This window comes from Quercus suber, unplaced genomic scaffold, assembly GCF_002906115.3.
Source record: "Quercus suber isolate HL8 unplaced genomic scaffold, Cork oak 2.0 scaffold_15, whole genome shotgun sequence".
Taxonomy (NCBI): Eukaryota; Viridiplantae; Streptophyta; class Magnoliopsida; order Fagales; family Fagaceae; genus Quercus; species Quercus suber.
In genome coordinates this window covers 2,596,614-2,619,591 of record NW_027069480.1, presented here as the reverse complement: position 1 = coordinate 2,619,591, position 22,978 = coordinate 2,596,614, and the positions used below count along the sequence as shown (strand labels likewise).

Sequence of the window (22,978 nt, the reverse complement as noted above, 5' to 3'; positions counted from 1 at the left end):
TCCAAAAACAATATCATCCGTACACTTAAGCAACAATGAGGGATTTCTCATCCCGTTTAACAAACAATGTTCGATCTGCTTGACCTCTTTTGAACCCATGATCCAATAGGTAAGTGGTGAGACAATCATACCATGCTCTTGGTGCTTGCTTCAACCCATACAAAACTTTCTTCAATCTTAGCTCATAACCCAGAAAGTGAGGATCTTCAAACCCCTTTGGTTGCTCAACAAAGACTTCTTCATTTAGAAAACCATTTAAGATGGCACTTTTCACATCCATTTGATACAACTTGAAATCCATGATGCATGCTATGGACAAGAGAATTTGAATGGACTCTAGTCTTGCTACCGGAGCAAACAATTCATCGAAGTTTATGCCTTCCACTTGAGTATACGCTTGAGCCACCAATCTAGACTTATTTCGGACAACTTCACCATCTTCATTTGTTTTGTTCTTAAATATTCACTTGGTGCCAATCACATGTGTATCTTCAGGCCTTGGAACCAATTCCCATATATCATTTCTAACAAATTGATGTAGCTCCTGGTGCATAGACTCTACTCAATTCTCATCTTTCAAAGTTTCTTCTACCTTTTTAGGTTCAAATTAAGCAAGATAACAGTTGTATGTCATATGATTAGCACTATACCTTGGTCCTTTTCTCAAACGGAGTCCCTCGTTTACATCACCAATAATATTACTTGATGGGTGATTGTGAGTCACTCTTGATGAAGGTTTCTTGGAAGTTGAGAGTTCCTCATCTCGAGAAATTGGAGGTTAAACTTCTAGAGGTGTGAGTGGACTTGAGACTTCTTGTGTTGATCTAGTCTCTCTTCTCGATATAGAGAATGTAAACTTCTTTTCGGGTGTTTCTTTCTCAGCATCATCACTTAGGGACATATCATTATCATCCTCATTCTTTTTGAGTTTGAGCCCCTTTCCATCATCCTCAATTTCCTTTTCTGATATGGTGTCGCCTATTACCACATTGATTGATTCCATCATCGTCTTAGTTCGCTTGTTGTACACTCTATAGGCTCAGCTATTTGTGGAGTAACCTAGGAATATTCCTTCATCACTCTTAGCATCAAATTTTTTTCGGATTTTTCCTGTCATTCAAAATCTTTTCTTTCCATATTTCATATGACGTCTTCTTTGTCCTTGCTCGGAAATAGATTTTGTTACAAATGTGACATGATGTGTTCATAGCTTCAGTCCAGAATCTTTGTGGTATGTTTTTGTTGAGTAGCATGACTCTTGCCATCTCTTGGATCACCCGATTCTTTCTTTCAACTACCCCATTCTGTTGTGGAGTCTTTGGAGTTGAGAATTCCTTCTTGATACCATGCTCTTCACAAAAATCTTCAAATTTAGCATTCTCGAATTCCTTCCCATGATCACGTTTGATTTTGACTATGGGAAATCCTTTTTCATTTTACAGTCTCTTGCATAGTCTTTGCATTTTATCACATGCTTCAGACTTCTCTCTAAGGAATTCCACCCAAGAGTACCTTGAGAAATCATCAACTACCACCATAATGTATTTTTTTCCTCCTAGGCTTTCAGTTCTTGTAGGCCCCATTAGATCAACGTGAAGAAGCTCTAAACACCGTGAGGTAGCAATCATATTCACCTTGTGATAGCTTGCATTTATTTGTTTTCCCATTTGGCATGCTCCACATAGTCTTCTCCACCTTTCCAAACTTTGGAAGTCCCTCAACTGCCTCAAGTTTAGAGACTTTAGATACTTTTTTGAAATTTGCATGTCCAAACCTGTGATGCCAAAGTTTCAGTATATCAAAACGAGCACTTCTACACGAAATAGGTGTCGTATGAACTACTTCATAGCAATTATCAGTAGTCCTATTTTCCTCAAAGACTTGAATCCCTTTTTCATCAATGATTATGCACTACTTCTTTGAGAATTGGACAAGAAAGTCTTCATCACAAATTTGAGTGATGCTTAAGAGATTTACCTTCAATCCTTTGATGTATAGCACGTCTTTCAATAGAGGTAATCCTAGTATTTCAACCGTCCCTTTGCCAAGAACTTGAGCATGGCTTCCATCACTAAAAGTCACATAATCACAGGCTTTCTCTTTAAGAGTCTTAAAGAGTGATTTATCTCCTGTCATATGATGAGAACATCCACTGTCAAGATACCATAAGCATGAGTTAAAAACCTTCAATGAGGTGTGCACAAACAAACAAGCATGAGACAAGCATTCTTGACCATTAAACATAACTTCATCTTTATTTTCCATGCTTCTGCCAGATTGAATTTTCTTTTTCAGATTATCAACCTTTTCACACAATGTTCTATTTCTTCTTTTGTACTTTTCAATCAAAGAGTTAGACTCATATTGACTATTGTGTAAGACGTGGTTCTTATTTTTAAAGTATTTTAGCATGTAAATGAACATCCTAGCATGTTTCCTGGATTTAATTAACTCTAAGAGTTCATTTTTAGAACATCCTTCAAACATACTCATAGAGTAATTATCACAAACATCTAAATCACAATTCGTCAAGACCTTTTTCACAGCTGCATCCATCGCCAAGGGGTCTAGGATCGCACTCAGGTAATCAAACCACAAAGAGTGCACCCGCTCTGATACCAATTGAAAGTTTAAAATGTGTGTAAAACATCCTTGAACATTTAGACCCCAAATTACAAAATATCAATTCAAGCTTATTATCAAACAATTAATATGCGAAATATGAACATAAGCCAAACACAGAATTGATAAACAATCTAAGCCAAATATAATCACATCTACAACATAAAATAAATGGCAAATATAAAGGAAGAGAGATGCAAACATAAGGACAACACTCGATGTGTTATCGAAGAGGAAACCGAAGCCCTCGGTGTAAAACCTCTCCGCTGCCCTCCAAGTGGTAAATAATCTACTAGAAAATGTAGTTGGGATACATGAACAGCAATAGACCCTCCAAGCCTAATCTACCCAGGTACCTAAGCCTTCCAAGCTTCTTGCTCTAACGAGGTTGCGCCGAATCTTTTTCTTTTCTAGCTTACTGGATTCTACTATAAACCATAGCATCAACCAATAGTCATTGGTCCCTTCCAAACTACTTCCCTTAGCACCAAATGAACCTTCTCACAGACGTGAGTGTGATGAGAAAAGGATTTGATCAAGAACCTTTCAAGGATGTATCAATGGAGAGGAAGAGAGTAGAGGAATTTGAAGAGTCTCTTAGTGAAGATTGGGGATGAGGTAATCTTGTTTTTCTTTAAGGTTTCTCTTACAAAATTTTCTCTGGAAGCTTTCTACATTTCATGGGTATAAGGGTCTATATATAGTGGTGTGTGTTTGGAATACGAAGAGTTAGTTTTTGCCAAATAGGGCTGGTTGGCGGCTTGGCCTCACGGCTTGTCCAAGTCACAAGTTCAAGTCGTGAGGTAACGGCTTGGCCAGCCTGGGACTTTTGTCCTGTAGTGTGACAGCTGGCGTGACCCTTCACCTTCCTGCATGCTTCTCACATGCACAGCATTTGGCGGCTTGCAAGCCACGAGTCAATCGCGAGTCCTAGCCGCGAGTCTCTGCTTCTTTGCACAAAGATGAGCAATTCTTCACATTCTCTTCACACATTACCCTGATATGAATCCCACCTAAATACAGGATTACTAAGTGCTAAATTACAAGCAAATTGGCATAGAATAAAGCCAACAAGATGGTTGATAAATTTTAACCTTACAATGATCTACATTCTTTCTTTGACCTCGGGATATGTAAAGAAATAATAAAATTATTATGCAAATTGAATAGTGTCAGTGTAAATATATTTAGTTGCTGTATAAATTTTGCAAATTTACACATTTTAAACTTGACTGATGTAGTTGACTTTTTTTGGGGTTGAATATGTAAAATTGATAACTTTTTCTATTTTGCATTGTTTGATGCAAATACTCTTGCTATAGCTTTGTATATCATTATTTTAATATATTTTTTTCTCTCATCTCTTGTCTTATCAAATTTCTTTCTCTCTCTATGAAGATAACAATAAACAAAGAATGAAAAATTCTTATTTAAATAAAAATATAATATAAAATAAATAATCTAATATAAGGGTTTTTTTTTTTTTTTTTTTTATAAATTGTGTAAAGAAATAAAAATAAGTCCCCATACTAAAATAAACATAAATTTTTGAAAGGACTGAATTCAAATGTTCCTCCAATAAAAGATTTTGTAATTAGCTTTCCTTTCAAGTACAGTATAACTCACACAAGAGGAACAGTGGGTTTACACTGAGATAGATTATTGGCTGCAACCATAAAAAATATAAGACATGACCACAACATAGCAAAACCCAAACAAAACCAACTTTCCTCACCTTTTACAACAGAGGGAGTTGTTGGTCCAAATAACATTTTTAAATGCAAAAACATAAAAAAAGGAAACAAGTCACATGAATATTTGGTAACAAAAACAGACAGACTAGATTGAGATTTTAGAGAAGCAAACCATTGTAGATTTCACTACCAAACATCCCAACTCTCAAACCCTTTTTTGACCTCCTCATCAAAATTCACCTATCATCCAAAACCAAACAAATCCTCTCTCTCTCTCTCTCTCTCTCTCTCTCTCTCTCTCTCTTATACTCATTACTGTGTCAAAGTTATTTAGAGATCACACCCGTAATTCACTCCTACTGTCTGCCTATAATATTTTATAGATCATAATAACCCAAATATCATTTTTTTTTTCTTTTAAGCCTTGATCATATTCATAAGTTGAAAAAAAATATATATATAAATACCTATAAGATCGTTGCATTTTTTTTTTTTTTTAGGTCAGGCTTTTGGAAAAGGATTTTCAAAGGCAAAGCAAAGCCATGCAGGTTGGATTTAGATCCTCTAGATTACCTAGGGTACTTTACTAGTAGATTTCTTTAAATCCTAACCACTTTTTAATGATTTAACGGTCAAGATTCTGCCATGTCAGTATTCCACTAACAACATTCTTAAAATAATAAAATGATGTTGTAAACAAAATAATTAAGATTATTATTAGTGGAATGCTGACATGGTAGAATCTAGACCATTAAGGTTGCATTTGTTTTGGGTTAAAATGATTTTAGGAAATCATTTTCCATAAAATAGGCTGTTTGGTTGGTTTTGAAAATAGCATTTTTCGGAAATCATTTTCATTTGACTGTGTAAAATGTTGCTTTAACCCGGAAATGGTTTTACAGTTTTATTTTCACTTCAAACCATTTCCGGAAAATGCAAAAGAGAGAGAGAACGAGAGAAAGAAGAGAGAACTCAGCTCACTCCGAGTTCGACGATCGCACCAGTCTCGCACTGATCGCAACATCGCGCCTTCGCATCGGTCTCATGCCGATTGTAGCACCACGCCGATCAATCAAAGGGAAATCGCAGCACCGCACCAATCGCTCCAATGCTGCTCGACCCAGACCCATCGCCTTCGACCCAGACCTAGACCCAGACCTATCGCCACCTCGATCTCGCCTTTCCACGAACCTCGACCTCGTCATCGACCCAGACCCAGACCCAGACCCATCGCTCTCTCTTCCTCGATCTCTCATTTTTGTTTTTTTAAAGTTTGATTGTTGTTGTTGTTGTGGTGGTATGGTGGTGATGTTTTGGTGGTTGTGGGTTTTGATTGCCGGAATTTGCTGTTGGAATTTGTTGTTGAATCGGCTGTGATTTTGAAATTTTTTGTAATAAAGTTTGTTTGGATGCTGAGAAAATAGCTGAGAAAATGTGAAAAATTTGTAGGAAAATAGCATTTTCAGAATAGAACCAAATACAAGAAAATATTTTCCACAACAATTTTTATAATACAACCAAACACTTGAAAATATTTTCCTTTTCTGGAAAATAACATTTCCGGAAAATATCTATTTTCCGAAAAATATTTTACGGGAACCAAAAACAGCCTAAATCATTAAAGAATGGTTAAGATTTAAGAAAATCTATTTGGTAAAGTAACCTAGGAAATCTAGACGATCTAAATCCGTGAAGGTTTTGGCTTTCACTGCTTTGTTTTGGCTTTTACTACTTCTTTGAAGTTTGGTCTCTGTGAACAACTATAACTATATATATTTCTGCGATCGTGTTTTTGTGAAAGACCCATAAAACCCACTTGGAATTTTGCTTTTAAAGTTCAAAACTTTTACGCCATGATTTATTCTGTGAAGTAATTCGTGTCCCCAACGATTAATGGGTCTGATGTGTTTCTCCGAAAAAAGCCGTATCCAGCACGGCCGGTTTTGCAACTCGTACCAACGTTGAGAAAACCGAAGCGACTCGACTTGGTATTGGTATCAAGGCCTTTGCATGTGAATTCAGTTGAGAAACTGAGTTTTGGGTCGGTCAGATATCGGGAGGATCAGATCAAATGCGAGGCGTATGAGGCTGTGGATCAGTCTAAACTGATCGAACTGGTCGAGACAAAATCGGAGGCGACGCAGAAGTTGAAGATCGAAATTTACTTCGCTACTTGGTGGGCTCTGAATGTGGTGTTCAATATCTACAACAAGAAGGTGTTGAATGCTTTCCCTTACCCATGGCTGACCTCAACTCTCTCGCTTGCATGTGGGTCTCTCATGATGTTAATCTCTTGGGTCACAAGGGTTGCTGAGGCTTCCAAGACTGACTTTGAGTTTTGGAAGACTTTGTTCAAAAAAGTTTAAAATTGTGTCTTGTTTTTATGGTTGCATGTTGTTTTGGGATGGAAGACTTTTTGATTCTTGTGATTTTGATTTGATTTGGTGGGAAAAGTGGAGCAAGTTGAGAGTATATTATGAAGTTTAAGGTTGTGTGTCTGTTGATTTTGTTTTGATGTTTGATGGAAGAATTTGTTTGAGGTGAGTGAAAATTTGGGTTTTGTTTGGTTGGTGAGAAGGAGGAAGATGGAAAGAGTATGATTCTATTTTAGGCATTTTAATGTTATTTTTGGTTTGATCTGATAGTTGATTTTAGGATTTGTGATCCATTTGTTGATTTTAGAAATTGTGAATATATTTGAATATAAGAAAATGGAGAAAGTTACCCTTTTGTTTGGTTGCTGAGAAGTTCAGGAGAGAAAAAGAAAGCGATGTTTTTAATTGTTTGTTTTTTTGTTTGATTTCAAATATTCAAGAAAATTAATAGCCTCAAGTAGGCCAAGTAGTTGAATTTTGTCCAGTTCACTGGAATTTTTTTGTGCTTGGGGGTTTTAGTGATAAAAATTTGGAGGTATATAAATTATGATTCCATGATTTTACCTACATTTTATTGGCGACCAAGGAAACAATCAGGGTTCTAGTATCTCTTGGGTATATTATATGGCTTGGAGTTTATCTCAACTAGTCGCTAACCCGTGCGATGCACGGGAAAACTATTGGAAAATAAATTTAATCCATCTTTATGTTCTATTAAAATTAATCTTTCTTTTATTCTTTTAAAATAAGAGTTTAGGTATAATAGTAAAAAACAATCATCATGTAACAAACGTAATAGATTAACATTTTATTGAAACTATAAAAAAAAAAAAAAAGGGTATAACATCATTTTGAATTGTAAATCTATAGTTTTATAACATCTTAAACTTTTTTTCTTCTTAATAACATCTTAAACTTTTTTTTTTCTTAATGGCATAATGTGTTAGGATCACAAAGGAGTTTGCGTAAAATCTAACTGTGAAAAGTTGTTCTTAGAGGTTCAGAAATGCATTAATTTTGTTAAATAAAAGCATAACTTTTATCACATTTTATAATAACTTTACAAATTTATAGCATTTATCTTTTAGTTAAGGTTGTATTAGAGGATTGGAGATTTTCTTAATTGGATGTGTTTACCGTTAATATTTACACACTTTTGTTTCAATGGCCAATTAACTTTTTACAAAATTGACCAAAATGACATTTTACACCCGTCATAGTTTGCATCAAAATTTTCAACAAAAAATAATAATAATAAAAATAAAATAAAGAATAATTTAAACAATTACTCGACATGAACTTTTCATTGAAGAGCCAATTTAGATTCAACTTCCACCTAAAGCGCGCAACAAACCATTTCCCAATTTTCAATTTCATTATTAGTTGTCTCAACTTCATATTGCTACTATACCAAACACCTGTTTAGATGCGTACTTAAAAGCGTAGCATCCCATAAAAACCTCTTGCCCAATTGACATAAAGCCAGAAAAGCAAATAGCCCCAAAAAACATGCAACTACTTCACACTCTTGGCTTTAGAGTTCTTGGAACCAAATGCTTACTAAACATCAGATTTTGTACATCAAATTGTTGCACACTCTAAATGCTTTTATTCACCTATTAACAATTTCCACAATTACAACAACAGGCCATTGAAAAAAAATTATATAGTAATAGTAACTAATAATGCTAGGTCTCTCTTTATCTTAAAGCTAAGATAGTGATGTTTGAGGGAAGATTTCAACTTAATAAGGTGCAAGCAAAATGCAAATCAAACTAAACTATTAGGATAAACCACTACTATATAAAAAAAAAAATGCAGGTCCTCCCATTTCTTCTTGCAAGCCAATAGTAGCTGCAAGAGTTATCACGATTGCTCAATTCCATGAGAGTATTCCACCTGATGGTCTTGACGCAAGCATCCACCTTTATCCCATCCCTTGCAACTTAAAATTTTTAAGAATGAAAATTGTCAATCGGTGGTTTCAAGCAAAAGTTACATTTGTACAAAATATAAGCGACCAACACCTCAGTTAAAAATTTCTGACTACAAATAGGAAATTACTTCAATTTAGCCAAAAAAAAAAAAAAAGAAAAAAAGAAAAAGAAAAAAAGAAAAGAAAATGCAAAGTCTACAACGCTTCCCAAACCTAAAAGAAAATAAAAAGAATGAAAGAAAATGTTCATCAAAGCATCATTTACAGTAATATATATATATATAAAAGTGCCCAGAAGAACTACAAACAACCAAGCCAATTAAAAAGTGAACGGTTTTAGACCCCTTAGAACACAACCAGATTGGTTAGCCTAGATTAATTAGCCAAATTGTTACTTAGTCAAATTATGAAATTCTAGGTTAAAGCAATCAAATAATCATATCAAGATATAAAGCAGCGGAAAATAAATGAACACAAGATATGATGACCTAGGAAACCACACGGCAAAAACCTGGGGAGGATTTGACTTAGCTATCCTCAAGGTAAACCTGAATCCACTATGAAAGAATCGAAGTTCATACAGAAGGACTACAAGCTCCTCGCTTGACTTCCTAATACTACCCACCAGTAGAACTTATTGACACGACCACGTGCAAGCTCCGAATCCACGGACTCCTTCTTTCTTGGATTCTTCAATCAGCTACAAGCACCCTCGCTTGATATTCTTTAAGCTTCAATGGTAGCAACCAAGTTGATCATCAAGATATTGATATTATCTCCAACTTGAAAACCCTAAACTTTGTGTAAAGGAAAGCTCCTCTAGATCTCACAAGAGATTTACACAAAACAGCAATGTATGAGTAACAATACAATTGGAGCAACCTCCAAAAACGTGGCTAGGGTTTAGTTTATATACCTAGGGTAAAAACATAAAACCCTAAACGTTTAATGAAGTACGGCTGAGTTGGAAATTCTGCAGAAAAATCAACCTGTGCGATTTTCGATCGATCGAGTCTATTCTTCGATCGATCGAGCCAGGCCGAAAGTCCCTAGTACTTCTGCAGCCACTCGATTCCAACTTTACAATAATAAACTAACTTTGAGCAAGCCTAAACAAGACTAAATACATTGTTTTGATCATGGTTTGCCAACATTACAAATTAAAGTTCTAAATACATAAAATCCTAAGACCTTAGAACCTAACAAACTCCCCCTTTGGCAATCCGTGACAAAACCCTAATTAAAAAGCTCAAAGTTTTACAAGTAAAAAGCCATTTACAAAGAAATGCTCATAAACTTCAAATTCAGCCTAACTACTATCTATCGGTTGTAAGTGTAGACAGCAGCTTAGTTGAATCAACCTGTATATTCCTGAAATACTCAACAAACGCATAAACGCATGTGTGACAGAAAAGAGTAAAACAACAGGTATAACATTCTTGTAAGATTCACACACAAAATAAAGACATATATGAATGATCAACTCATAAATATAAATCAATAAGCAGTGAATCACAAATCAATAAGAATCAATAAAACAATGTATATCAATCAATGTTACTCCCCCTAACATGAATATCTCCAAAAATGATATACAAAGTGAAACACCTAGATACAATCTAAAAACTCCATAAGCTCTCAAAAAGTAAAAAAAAATCTCCCCCTAACAACAAAAACTCTCTATAAGTCAAAACTCCACTCCCCCTTTTTGTGATGGAATGCTAAAGAGCAATCATGAGTCGCCATCAAAAGGAGGTGGTGAGGGTTAATGAAGACGCGCTAAATCGGCTCGGAGAGCACGAATCTCATCGAGTAAGTCCACCAAAATGTAACCATGAGCTGCCTGAACGGTCATGAAAGTCTCCAGAGTACGACGAACATCAAAGTCGGTCGAAGGAGGTGGAGGAACATCAACAGCAGCAACATCATCACCAACTGGATCAGGAACATCCTCACCAGCGATACCTGTAGAAGAAGAAGGAGGAGGGGCGCTACTAGACGACTCAGACCTAGGGTGTTTAAAACCAGCTCAAAGATGAGCGGCCCTCTGTCTCAGAAAAGACGCACCTATGGGAGCTATCACATGAACGGGCTCAGAGGAAGGGAAGTCACTAAGGTCAAGATAGAGCAAAATCCTATGAATAAAAATAGGATGAACAAGGGCATGAGAAGTAGATGAACTCCTATAAACATCGTTCAAAGAACGAAGAAAGAGATGGGGAAAACTAATAGGAGCATCAGTAACCAGAGCGTACAAAAATACACACCTCTTAAGAGGAATGGTGTGAACATGAGAAATGGGCCAGATGGAATGACAAGCTATCCTAAAGAACAGATAGTGCAACCCGGAGAGCTCAGCAAAAGTGATCCTAGGATCAGAACCCCACTGGACAGAAGTCCCAGTGATGTAAGATAAAATATCGCTCAGCTCGGGAGACTCGTCATATGGATAGACAGGATTCCTAACCAATGGTACCCCTAGAGCATCAGCCACTACCTGAGGAGTAATGGTGTACCCTACACCTTGTATCCAACTCTTTACTAAAGTGTTGGAATTATAGACGTGGATAGAGATGTTCGAAAAGAACTCTCTAATTAAGGCAGAAGGTGGAGGAGGATCAGAAATGTCCAACAAAGGCAACCAGCCCCGACGCTCAAAGTTTGCCCTAATGGCAGGATCTAGCTCATCTAACAGAACAGAACGCTCAGCCCAAATCTTCCTCTTAAGGATAAGTTTCTCAAAAAGCTCTTGGTTTTTCTTACTCGGAAACCTCTCACGGTCAAAGGAAGGAGGGATGGAGAGGAAGAGGGAATGGACCTACGGGCTCTAGTCTTCCTAGGCATGATGCTAAGGAAAGGACAGACACAAAAGAGAAAACCAAAAAGACATAAGAAAACAAAACCAAGGACAGATTGCAAGTTAGTAACAAAAATAATAGAATGAAAATCTATATGATGCATGAACAGATACAATGTCATGATGCATGTACTAATGCAGTAAGCAATTTAGTTCAATTGAGTTTAAATTGACAAAATTGGCTTGAGCAGGGAATTTCTTATCAAAAACCCCAAAAATTGAAAACCACTTGATGAAATTTTTAAACAAATTGATGAATTGAGCATTACAAAACACAGCACATAGATTATAATGCTTAATTTCATCAATACAACAAGCCAATTTTATCAAATTCTACCCAATTTAACAAAATCCCCAAATCGGATCAATTAGAAACCCTAGATTTTTCAAATTTTCACCAAATTCAAAATTGATCAAATTAAACTATTAAGATCATGTCTATAGCATGTCCCCACAAAAACCCATTGATCAATTTCACAAAATAGGGCTTGAATCAACAGAAATCCCAAATAGAAAAAGTTTCGAAATTTTGAGCATAAATGCATGAAAAATGCATGAAATATGTAAATAAACTCAAAAAGGAAGGGCAAAACAGACTTACCGGCTTGAGGAAAGAGAGATTTTGCAAAAAATTTGGAGGAAAACGACAAAAATCTCTATGTGGAGCCTTGCCTCGTCGGAGAGAGAAAAGCAAAAGTTTGAAATAGAACTTTGAAAAAGTCAGATCTGAACTTTTAAAAAAGCTTTTCCACGATCTTCGATCGATTGAAAATTACATTCGATCGATCGAATGAAACAGTCATTTTAGAACAAACTAAAGCACTTTTTCGATCGATCGAAAAACAAACTGGATCGATCTAAATGGGCAGAGGCTCACTAAATTTTGAAAAAAAATCCAGTTTTGAAAAACACAAACCTAATTTTGAAAAACAACTCCTCAAAGCATTAAACAAGGAAAGCAAAATGCATGAGTATGAGATGGAATGGTTTTTCAAAAATCCAAATTTTTAAACCCAAATTATGTCAAAAAAAAGTTTCAATCATTCTCCCATTGAATTTTCTCGAGCAACAAAAATGTTGTGCACAAATCTCAAGATATTTTCAAATTTGGTTGGTCAGACCAAAAACACACACACTAGCATGTACAGTGTTTAACAAGGAGTAACTTGTGTAGTGTGTGATACTAGCAAAAACTTGAGATACATGTGAGGTGATATGTGAATAGCAATCAAACACAAAGTTTACATAATACATCACATAGAATTTAAAAGAGACTATCACCTAAAGAGTTACATCCTATAACTCCCACATCTCCTAGAACAAAAGCTTGCAATCATGTAAGTTTCTTGCATTTTTGCCTCTTATTTGTATGAAATAGCATTCAGTCTAATGGTACACACCGGTTTGAATTAAGTGAATTGGCATCAAGCCTAATAGTACACACCAGTTTTAATTTAATTTTAGGCTACACCTTATGTTCTTTTTGTGCATGTGCTACACTTTTCGAGCACACAATCTTATGATATGCACTAAGGTGTTTATGATTGGCTAGTGAACAGTGGTGAGATGGTTATTTATGCTTTTCTCAAAAGAGTCAAGTCCGACAGTTAAATAACATATGACTTCATGATTAAGACAGAGTGATTAAAAACCATACACATCTTTCCCACACAACATGCACTACAAAGTTTCAACTAGTCAAGTGCAATGAATAAGTTCATCAAAGTTAAACAAGGTACACAAGACATGACATGTGTAAAAAGATAGACCAACCTTGTTTTCCAAAAATCAAGAAAAATAGTGTCAAACATAATTTTTGCTTTCTCCTTTTCTCCTTTTTATTTATTTATTTATTTAAGGGAAAACAAATAAATCCTAGAATGAAATGCAAGAATGTAATGCGATGCAAATCCTAGAACAAAACAAAAGAAAACACAAAAACCAAAGAACAATAGTCACAGAGGAATGAGCAATGAAGCACAAGGACCATGAAAGCCAAAAGAGACTAAGGACACCGAAGAACACCAATCACTTGACGAAGTGTTTCAAACTTACTTCCATCAAGCGGTTTGGTAAAGATGTCAGCATTTTGACGATCAGTAGGGATATACTCAAGAACAACAATTTTCTTTTCAACCAAATCACTAATGAAGTGATATCTAAGTTCAATGTGTTTGGTCTTAGAATGCTGAACATGATTCTTAGATATATCTATAGCACTGGAATTATCACAATAGACAACCATGGTGTCTCTAGGTATCCCATAATCACTCAACAACTTTTTCATCCAAAGGAGCTGAGAATAACAACTCCCAGCAGCAATATATTCTGCCTCAGCAGTGGATAAAGAAACAGAATTTTGCTTCTTACTCATCCAAGCCACAAGATTGGCCTCAACATAAAAACACCCCCCCGTGGTGCTTTTTCTGTCATCAGCATTCCCAGCTCAATCAGAATCAGAAAACCCAGCAAGAGACAAATTAGACTCCTTACTATAAAAGAGTCCATAATCACAGGTTCCACTCACATATTTTATAATTCTCTTAACATCATTTAAATGAGAAACCTTAGGGTTGGACTGAAATCTAAAGCAAACACCAACACTAAAAGATATATCAGGCCTACTAGCAGTTAAATATAACAGACATCCAATCATGCTTCTATACAAAGTAATATCAACAGACTCACCTGATGGATCAATTGTTAATTTTGCATTAGCAGCCATTGGTGTTCTAGCATGAGCAGCCTTGTCCAAGCCAAATCTCTTGACTAAATTTCTTGCATATTTAGCTTGATTGATGTAGATTCCTGACTCTGTTTGCTTCACCTGCAATCCCAAAAAATAAGTCAATTCACCAACCATGCTCATTTCAAACATTGCCTTCATTTCATCTGCAAAAGAATGAGCAAGAGAATTATTAGTAGCACCAAAAACAATGTCATCAACATAAATTTGAGCTACAACAAAACCAGTCTTATCCTTTCTTATGAAGAGAGTTGTATCTGCAGATCCCCTTTTGAATCTATGCTTAGTGAGATATGCAGTCAATCTGTCATACCAAGCCTTAGGAGCTTGCTTCAAACCATAGAGAGCTCTCTTCAATTTGTAGACATCATCAGGTCTGTGAGGATCAACAAAGCCTCTAGGTTGCTCAACATAGACTTCTTTTTGTAGCATTCCATTCAAGAAAGCACTCTTGACATCCATCTGATATAGCTTGAAGTTTAGATGACTTGCTATGGCTAACAATATCCAGATGGACTCTAACCTAGCCACTGGTGCAAAGGTCTCATCAAAATCAACTCCCTCCACTTGTGTGTACCCTTGTGCAACAAGTCTTGATTTATTTCTGATCACAGTGCCATGTTCATCTGACTTGTTCTTAAAGATCCATTTAGTTCCAATCACATTTACATTTTTCGGTCTAGGACTAGTTCCCACACATCATTCCGAACGAATTGATGAAGTTCTTCATGCATGGAATTTACCCAATCAGCATCCTGAAGTGCTTCATCTACCTTCTTCGGTTCAAATTGGGACAGATAACATGAGTGCGTGATCACATTCAAGGCTTTTGATCTCAACCTCATGTTATCATTCAGATTGCCCAATATATTTGTGGAAGGATGATTCAATCTCACTCTAGAGGATGGACGTTTGACAAGAGATGTTGTGATTTCTTTCTTTCAGATGGAGGACTGAGCTCACTTTGTATCTGTCGAGTGTCACGAACCGGAGTGGATGGTTCTGAACTGATGGTACTGAGACTGTATCATTCAACACCAACAGCTCTTCCTCACTATGTTTCCCAACATACTTAGTAGGAAAAGAATCATTAACTTCTAGGGACTTATCTTGAGCAGGAACAATGCTTTCTGAAGATCCTTCATCATTTATCACAACATTTGAAGATTTCATGACTGTTTTGGTTCTCAGATTGTACACTCTATAAGCTCTACTGGTGGAAGAGTATCCTAGAAAGTATCCTTTGTCACTCTTTGCATCAAATTTTTCTAGGTTCTCTCTATCACGCAGAATGTAATAGTCACTGCCAAATATCCTGAAATATTTGACCACAGGTTTCTTCCCTCTCCAGAGTTCGTAGGGAGTCTTTTTGGAGTCAGGTCTAAAATACACCCGGTTGAGTGTATGGCAAGCAGTGTTAACTGCTTCTCCCCAGAAAGATTTTGGCAAATTTTTGTTGTGTAGCATGACTCGAGCCATCTCCTGCACAACCCGGTTTTTCCTTTCCACAATCCCATTCTGTTGAGGTGTCTTGGGTGATGAGAACTCTTGGTAAGTGCCTTGATCATTGCAGAAAGTAGCCAGCTTGGTATTCTCAAATTCTCTTCCATGATCACTTCTGATTCTGGCTATCACAGTATCTTTCTCAACTTGCAATTTCTTGCATAGATGTATCATCTTCTCAGGAGCCTTAGCTTTATCCTTCAAAAGCACAACCTAAGTATATCTAGTAAAGTCATCCACAACAACTAGAATATACTTCTTTCCACCCAAACTTTGAACTCTGGCAGGACCCATGAGATCAATGTGTAATAACTATAAAGGTCTTGAAGTTTGAACACTAGTCACAGAAGGATGCTTGGATTTTACTTGTTTACCTATCTGACATGGTCCACAAATGCACTTATCAATCTTCTCAAATTTAGGTAAACCGATAACTGCCTCACACTTGGAAATCTTCTCTAACTGCTTATGACTGGCATGCCCCAACCGTTGATGCCACAAATCAACTTGATCAATCTTTGCACTAAAGCACTTGTTGTTTACACTTGGTGTTATGCCATAACAGTTGTCAGCTGTCCTTACACCAACACACATACAGTCACCTCCTCCATCAAGTATCTCACATTCATACTTGGTGAAAAGAACATTCAGTCCATTGTCGCAAATCTGACTTATGCTGAGTAAATTGGCCTTCAATCCATCAACATACCAAACATCTTCAAACACTGGCAATCCTGGAATGTCCACAGTACCAATGCCTCTGATCACAGATTTACTTCCATTTCCAAAAGTGACTGTCCCAATCTTTCTTTCGAAGAGTGTTTTGAATAGGCCTTTATTTCCTGTCATATGCTTGGAACAACCACTATCCAAATACCAAAGACAAGAATCATGTGCCTTTAAGGCGGTTAAAGCAGTATAACATACATAATTCTTATCACATGTGATTGTGCCAAGATACTTAAGGAAAGATTTACCAATAACAACAAAAGGCAAAGACAGCAAGTAGACAAGTTGACAATTAAGCACAAAGATTTTCCAAGAATCCATGACAACAGGAGTCAAGGATCAGTTCAGAGATTAAGAAATCTCCAACAAAGGAGCTACCTGCTTTGATACCACTTGAACGGTTTTAGACCCCTTAGAACACAACTAGATTGATTAGCCTAGATTAATTAGCCAAGTTGTTACTTAGTCAAATTATGAAATTCTAGATTAAAGCAATCAAATAATCATATCAAGATATAAAGCAGCGGAAAATAAATGAACACAAGATATGATGACCCAAGAAACCATACGGTAAAAACCTGGGGAGGATTTGACCTAGCTATCCTCAAGGTAAACCTGAATCCACTATGAAAGAATCAAAGTTCATACAGAAGGACTACAAGCTCCCCGCTTGACTTCCTAATGCTACCTACCAGTAGAACTTACTGACACGACCACGTGCAAGCTTCGAATCCACAGACTCCTTCTTTCTTGGATTCTTCAATCAGCTACAAGCACCCCCGCTTGATATTCTTTAAGCTTCAATGGTAGCAACCAAGTTGATCATCAAGATATTGATATTATCTCCAACTTGAAAGCCCTAAGCTTTGTGTAAAGGAAAGCTCCTCTAGATCTCACAAGAGATTTACACAAAACAGTAATGTATGAGCAACAATACAATTGGAGCAACCTCCAAAAACGTGGCTAGGGTTTAGTTTATATACCTAGGGTAAAAACATAAAACCCCAAACGTTTAATGAAGTAGGGTTGAGTTGGAAATTCTGCAGAAAAATCAACCTGCGCGATTTTCGATCGATCGAGTCTATTCTTCGATCGATCGAGCCAGGCCAAAAGTCCCAAGTACTTCTGCAGCCACTCGATTCCAACTTTACAATAATAAACCAACTTTGAGCAGGCCTAAACAAGACTAAATACATTGTTTTGATTATGGTTTGCCAACATTACAAATTAGAGTTCTAAATACATAAAATCCTAAGACCTTAGAACCTAACAAAAAGTAACAATATACACACACAAAAAGAGCCTCACGTGAGGATTATGCTACTTTTTAAGCTTTTTTTTGTTTTTTTTTTTTTAAACTTTAAATCTCACTTATCAAAAAGTAGAATTTTTTTTTTTTTTTTTTAATCTCTCACCATTTTGTGAGTACCATCATCAATTGTAACAAAATTAGAATCCTTTTGGTCTGGAATTTAGATTGGAAACAAATCATGCCATCAAAGACTTTAGATGTCTAGAATTTAAATCCTTTTAGGAATACAAAAAGAAAAAAAATAGGCACCCTCCTAGAGCACCTAGGTCATGTTCAACCTCTTTATCCATAACTACCTACTACAATTGTTCAATTACATTGAAAACCAAAGAAAACCCAAAAAATGCAGCTTTTTTGCATTTATTATATGTATACGATGAGATGACACCAGCTAATATCCATTTTAATGACCTTCATGAAATATTAACATTGTGAATTTGTGATGCTGTAGACAGCAAGAATAAAGATGGTTAGTCACTATGGTTCTTTTGTCAATCATAGTAACAGGGTGCTAAGTAAACTGCTTAGCCCCTCAGGGGTTAAAAGCCCTTGAATTAAGCAACTCTTATGAATGAAAGTATATGCAGCCAATTACAACAATTTAACCCAACAGAGCAAGTTGTTAAACAATTGTTTTTGTTGAAATTTTAGTCACAAGCTGATGGTTCCTTACCAAAAAAGAATTGGTGCATAGAAACGTGATTTTATAAAAAATTTCTAATAGACATTAGTCACAACAGCATGCTAATTTCCTATATGTTTTTAAAAGAAATTTCACTTAACACATGGTATGAACAATAACTAAAAATAACAAACACTGAAGAGTGTAGGACTACCACAATACTATTAATGCCGACTCCCCAAAATAGAACACCAAAACCTTCTCATAGCAAACTCGTAAATAATAAATTAATAATTTGAGACTTTGCAAATACTAAGTGGTATTTAAAATAAAGAAAAAAAAACCACAGATTGAAAGAAAAGGAAAAAAAATATTACATTGGTTTAAAGCAAGTATAGAGTAGTCATGAAGTCCCTCTAAAGATGCTTCTTTCACAATCACATGAAATTTGAATATGAAATCTAAAGAATTGGCTCCTTTAGGATATGGAATTCTGGAATGTGCGAGCAACTGAAAGGTGTGTGTCTAATGTTTCTTCACCAATCTGAAAGGTAGGTTTGCTCATGCTATGACAAAGGCTAAGGTTTTCGACTTTCTTATTAAAGATTATAAAACAGTCCCCAGTTATTTTTAAGTCATTATGGTAGAGATCAATTGTAAATCATATGTAATGTCAATAATTTTGCATCCTTGTGAAACATGTTCAGGTTCTATAGATTTAACCTTACACGGTGGGCATAAGTGCATAAACCCCCCTGAGATTAATACCGAAACACAATCAAATTAGTAAGTAAATATATGCATGTCTACTTATATTCATTTCCAACAACAAAATAAAAAATCGAGGCCAATGACAATGTATCCAAATCAGAGTAGTGCTTCTAGCTTTTCTACTTATCATAACAAAATCACTTATTTTTAAGGATTACATATTTATTGAGAGGATGAATAACAGATAATCCTTATATTTTCCTGATGAATGTTATCAAACATAATATACAACATACATTCAGTTGAATTAAGTAGTCAATTCAAAACCTGCTCCACTAATAGATGCTTTCATGTAAGAATGTAGTATTATTCATGAAATAGTAATATCGATTCAATTCTGACAAATAAAAGAGCATCGCCAACATTAAACATGTTGATATTACAAATTAACTTCTAGTAATTTCAGAACTCTAATAACTAAAAATCATTATCATGCAGCCATTATTATGGGTTTAAAAGCATCCTATCAATCATTTAGACCCATTGCATTATCTAATAGCAGAAAAAAATTATAAAATTTAAGCAATAATAGATCTTGAAGATCCTAAAAAACCATCTAAAATGTTAGATCTTGATTAGCTTGTAATACATACCTGATACCTACAGGAGGTCTCTATCTACATCATGCTCTTTAAGAGTGACAAACCACACGTGCAATATAGACCACTCCAATAAGAGCAATTGATGAATTTTGAATGTTCCCTAAATCCTAAATTAGACCTTGTTACAATAGTGCAGCCAAAAAAAAATTGTACAATACAATCAACTATTACCAAAACTATCTAAATGTTGTTTTCTACAATATAAACCTATCCCACCATCAATACCAATCCCAATCCCAATATCTAACATATGAATCATAAAAAATTCAAACCCATACCAATCCCAATATCTAACATATGAATCATACAAGAATTTCAAATACACAATCTCAAAGAATTAGAAATTAAAAATCCCCAAACTATACACTAAAATCAAGTTTTTAAGCGGTAGCCACATGTACCCAGATAAAAATTCACAAAATTAAATCCAAAAAAACTGAAGAATTATAAAGAGAGTAATAAAAATTCAGAATTGTAAAGCGAGCAAAAAAATTTCAGAAGAGAGGAATGAAAAATACAAATTTTTAGCCGTGAGTTGCATGGTAACAAATAATCCCTAAAAAAAATATTATTTATAATATAATATAGGGTTATGGATTCCTAATCAAAATATAATATAGGGTCATGAATTCCTAATATGTTAATGGTATAGAAAATTATTTACCAGCAGTGGCGGTGTCTGATTTGATTTTCTCTTCAAGGTCTGTTGCGGTCCCTCACCTTCGCTTCCCGAAAAACTCTCCGACTGTGAAACCATATGGTTGGCTCGGACCTGACAGTGTGAAGATGGCTTCATGACAGGATTGATTTTCAGTGTTGGGTTTTGGGGGAAGGAGAAGGTAGAGAAATAGAGAAGAGAGAGGAACGGCAGAGCTTTTTCTTGCGCTTATGTTTCTTTATATTTTGGTTTTTATCGGGTTTTAGAAAAGGTTTTTCTTTGCTTATGTTTTTTTTTTTTTTTTTTTAAATTATTTTTTATGTTTTTTTTTATAAATATTGTGTTGATGTGGAAAATTGTAGAAGCTGCCATGATATCAAACTTGGCATTTGTCTTCCGGAACATCTTCTCAAAGAAGGGCATGAAGGGAAAGTCGGTTAGTGGGATGAACTATTACGCATGTCGTCTATGATGTCCCTTTTGATTCTCACACCGTTTGCTATTGCTATAGAGGACCACAAATGTGGGCAGCTGGTTGGCAAACAGCCATCTCTCAAATTGGACCCCATTTCATATGGTAATTATGTGACGACTGTCAATACTAGCCTAATGTCCTTGTTTGGTTGCATGGTTGCACTCTTCGGTTCTACGTATTAGTTTTTCCATGGTAGATCATAGAGATGTATGTTAAATCGATTCTTGAAATTAATAATTATTCCTGATTCAGATGAAAACATTTTATGCCGTATTTATTGCCTTTAATTTTTGAGAACCTATATATGCTTTTCATATTGTATGACTATCTCACTAATAATTCAAGTTTGACATTTTATATACTATATATTTTCTTTACCAAGTCAAATCTCTTCTAGAGATGTTTTGGATCTTCTGGGTAGGGTGCACATGCCACATATGTGGATAATTGCTTACTATGTCGTGCACGTTAAGTTGATCCTCTCAGATGATAATGTGCATACCATTTGTGTCTTTCTTTTCTTGTTTTTCTTTTCCCAGATAAATTAGAAAATCAAGAACCAACTTGTGTTATTTAACCTAGGAGCTCATGTAAGTTTTCAATAATCTATTTTCTTGCTTTTATTCATGCTCAAATCTCCGAAATGTACAGTGTTCTTGAAGGTTCTAGATTTTCATATCTGAATGAATGTGCTGTCCTGTCTCCAACAGAACTCAGCCTTATAGCTTTGCTCATGGAAAGACATTCAAAAAATTTACTTGAATGCCTTATTTCAAATGTACCCAACTATTACGTAGACTAGAAAGAAAAACTAAAGTCCATCAGCCCTGGCCCCTGGGGCTGCAGGTCTGGTGGTGAGGGTTGGGTGGGATTGGGATAGGTGATAGGTGATAGTCTTAAGGTTCAATGTTGACAAGAAAAAAGAAAAGAAAAAGAAAAATAGGAAACTTAGTTATGTGGCAGTCGATGCATATTATTTGGATTGGTTTAATGATCCATCCAGCATTGTTTGACCATGGTGAATTTGAAAAATTGTTTCTTGCTGTTTTTCACTCATATATTGCAGACGGCTCTACAAATTAGTATGTGGGTATCTGGTATTCTGCTCAAAGACTTGATTCTAATAATTTTGGTGTTCTATTATGTTAATATTATGCCATTCCACCAATTGATCAGATGCTGATAGTAAACTTAAATTTAAGACTAAAGGTGTTAGATCTTCCTCGTGATGCTGTCTTTTTTTCCTTCTTTGCTAATGTGATGTTGTTTCGGCTTTGTGACAAAATGTGTACATTGTATTCTTGTTGGATTCTATTCTTTCTTAAAAATTTTGATGTTATTTTCCTTTTTCCCTTTCCATTACTAATGGCGTGGCTGTTAATTGTACACATGGGTGGCGCCCAGAGTGTGTTCTATCATCTCTACAACCAGGTGTCATACATGTCCCTGGACCAGATCTCGCCCTTGACATTTAGCATTGGTAACACCATGAACGTATATCTGTCATAGTTTCATCAATCATTATATGCAAACACCAGTCCAGCCATCAATGCTCTTGGAGCTGCCATAGCTATCCTTGGAACCTTCTTGTATTCCCAGGTATTTTGTTGTTCTCTTATTTGTTTGAACAATATGCTCTTCTCTCTCTCTCTCTCTCTCTCTCTCTCTCTCTCTCTCTATATATATATATATAATTGAATAGAACTCTTTAGTGTTGATTTTTCATACTTGAAAAAATAACTTTATCACCTGGGTGTGTTTGTTTGGAGGTGAAATATGGTCGATGAAAACTTTAGAGAGAAAATAGGAAGAAAATTTTTTGACTGTGTTTGCTTGGATGAAGAGGAAGGAAAATAAATGATGGAATCTAAGTGTTCTCCCGTGTCCACTAAAAAGTTTTTTCCCCAAAATAGAGAGAAAAGTAAAGGGAGAAATTGGGGATCATTTTTGGACAAAAATGCCATGTGCAATTGCACAAGGGCTTTATCCACGTTGCCTTTTATCCCATTTTCTTTTTCTTTTCCTCCTAGACGTTGCCGGCCTTTTTCTTTCTTTTTTTTTTTTTTAAGGGCATGA

General features: G+C 35.6%; 1 protein-coding gene across 3 annotated transcripts; it reads right to left on the bottom strand.

Moving 5' to 3' along the window:
* Positions 1 to 8,224: 8,224 nt before the first annotated feature.
* Positions 8,225 to 20,736, bottom strand: LOC136071063 (uncharacterized). 3 transcript variants are annotated; one of them, XM_065781909.1, is made up of 3 exons: positions 20,434 to 20,693; positions 14,173 to 14,311; positions 8,225 to 8,636 (listed from the first exon to the last, which is right to left on the bottom strand). In XM_065781909.1, exons 1-3 carry the CDS (start codon positions 20,563 to 20,565, stop codon positions 8,491 to 8,493), a joined length of 417 nt encoding a protein of 138 aa, XP_065637981.1. In that variant the 5' UTR covers positions 20,566 to 20,693; the 3' UTR covers positions 8,225 to 8,490. The 3 variants fall into 3 exon arrangements, 2 of the variants coding, with proteins under 2 accessions (XP_065637981.1, XP_065637984.1); XM_065781912.1 differs by lacking the exon at positions 8,225 to 8,636 and adding an exon at positions 9,140 to 11,475 and having other exon boundaries at positions 20,434 to 20,697; XR_010632376.1 differs by lacking the exon at positions 14,173 to 14,311 and having other exon boundaries at positions 20,434 to 20,736.
* Between the last annotated feature and the right edge of the window lie 2,242 nt (positions 20,737 to 22,978).

Excerpts from the sequence above, each read along its gene's own strand:
- LOC136071063 (XM_065781909.1), bottom strand. The coding sequence starts at position 20,565 with ATGAAGCCATCTTCACACTGTCAGGTCCGAGCCAACCATATGGTTTCA. Across the intron at positions 14,312-20,433 it reads ATCAGACACCGCCACTGCTG|GTGAAGCAAACAGAGTCAGG; the intron begins GTAAATAATTTT and ends TTGGGATTGCAG. Across the intron at positions 8,637-14,172 it reads ATTAACAATTGATCCATCAG|TTGCAAGGGATGGGATAAAG; the intron begins GTGAGTCTGTTG and ends AAAAATTTTAAG.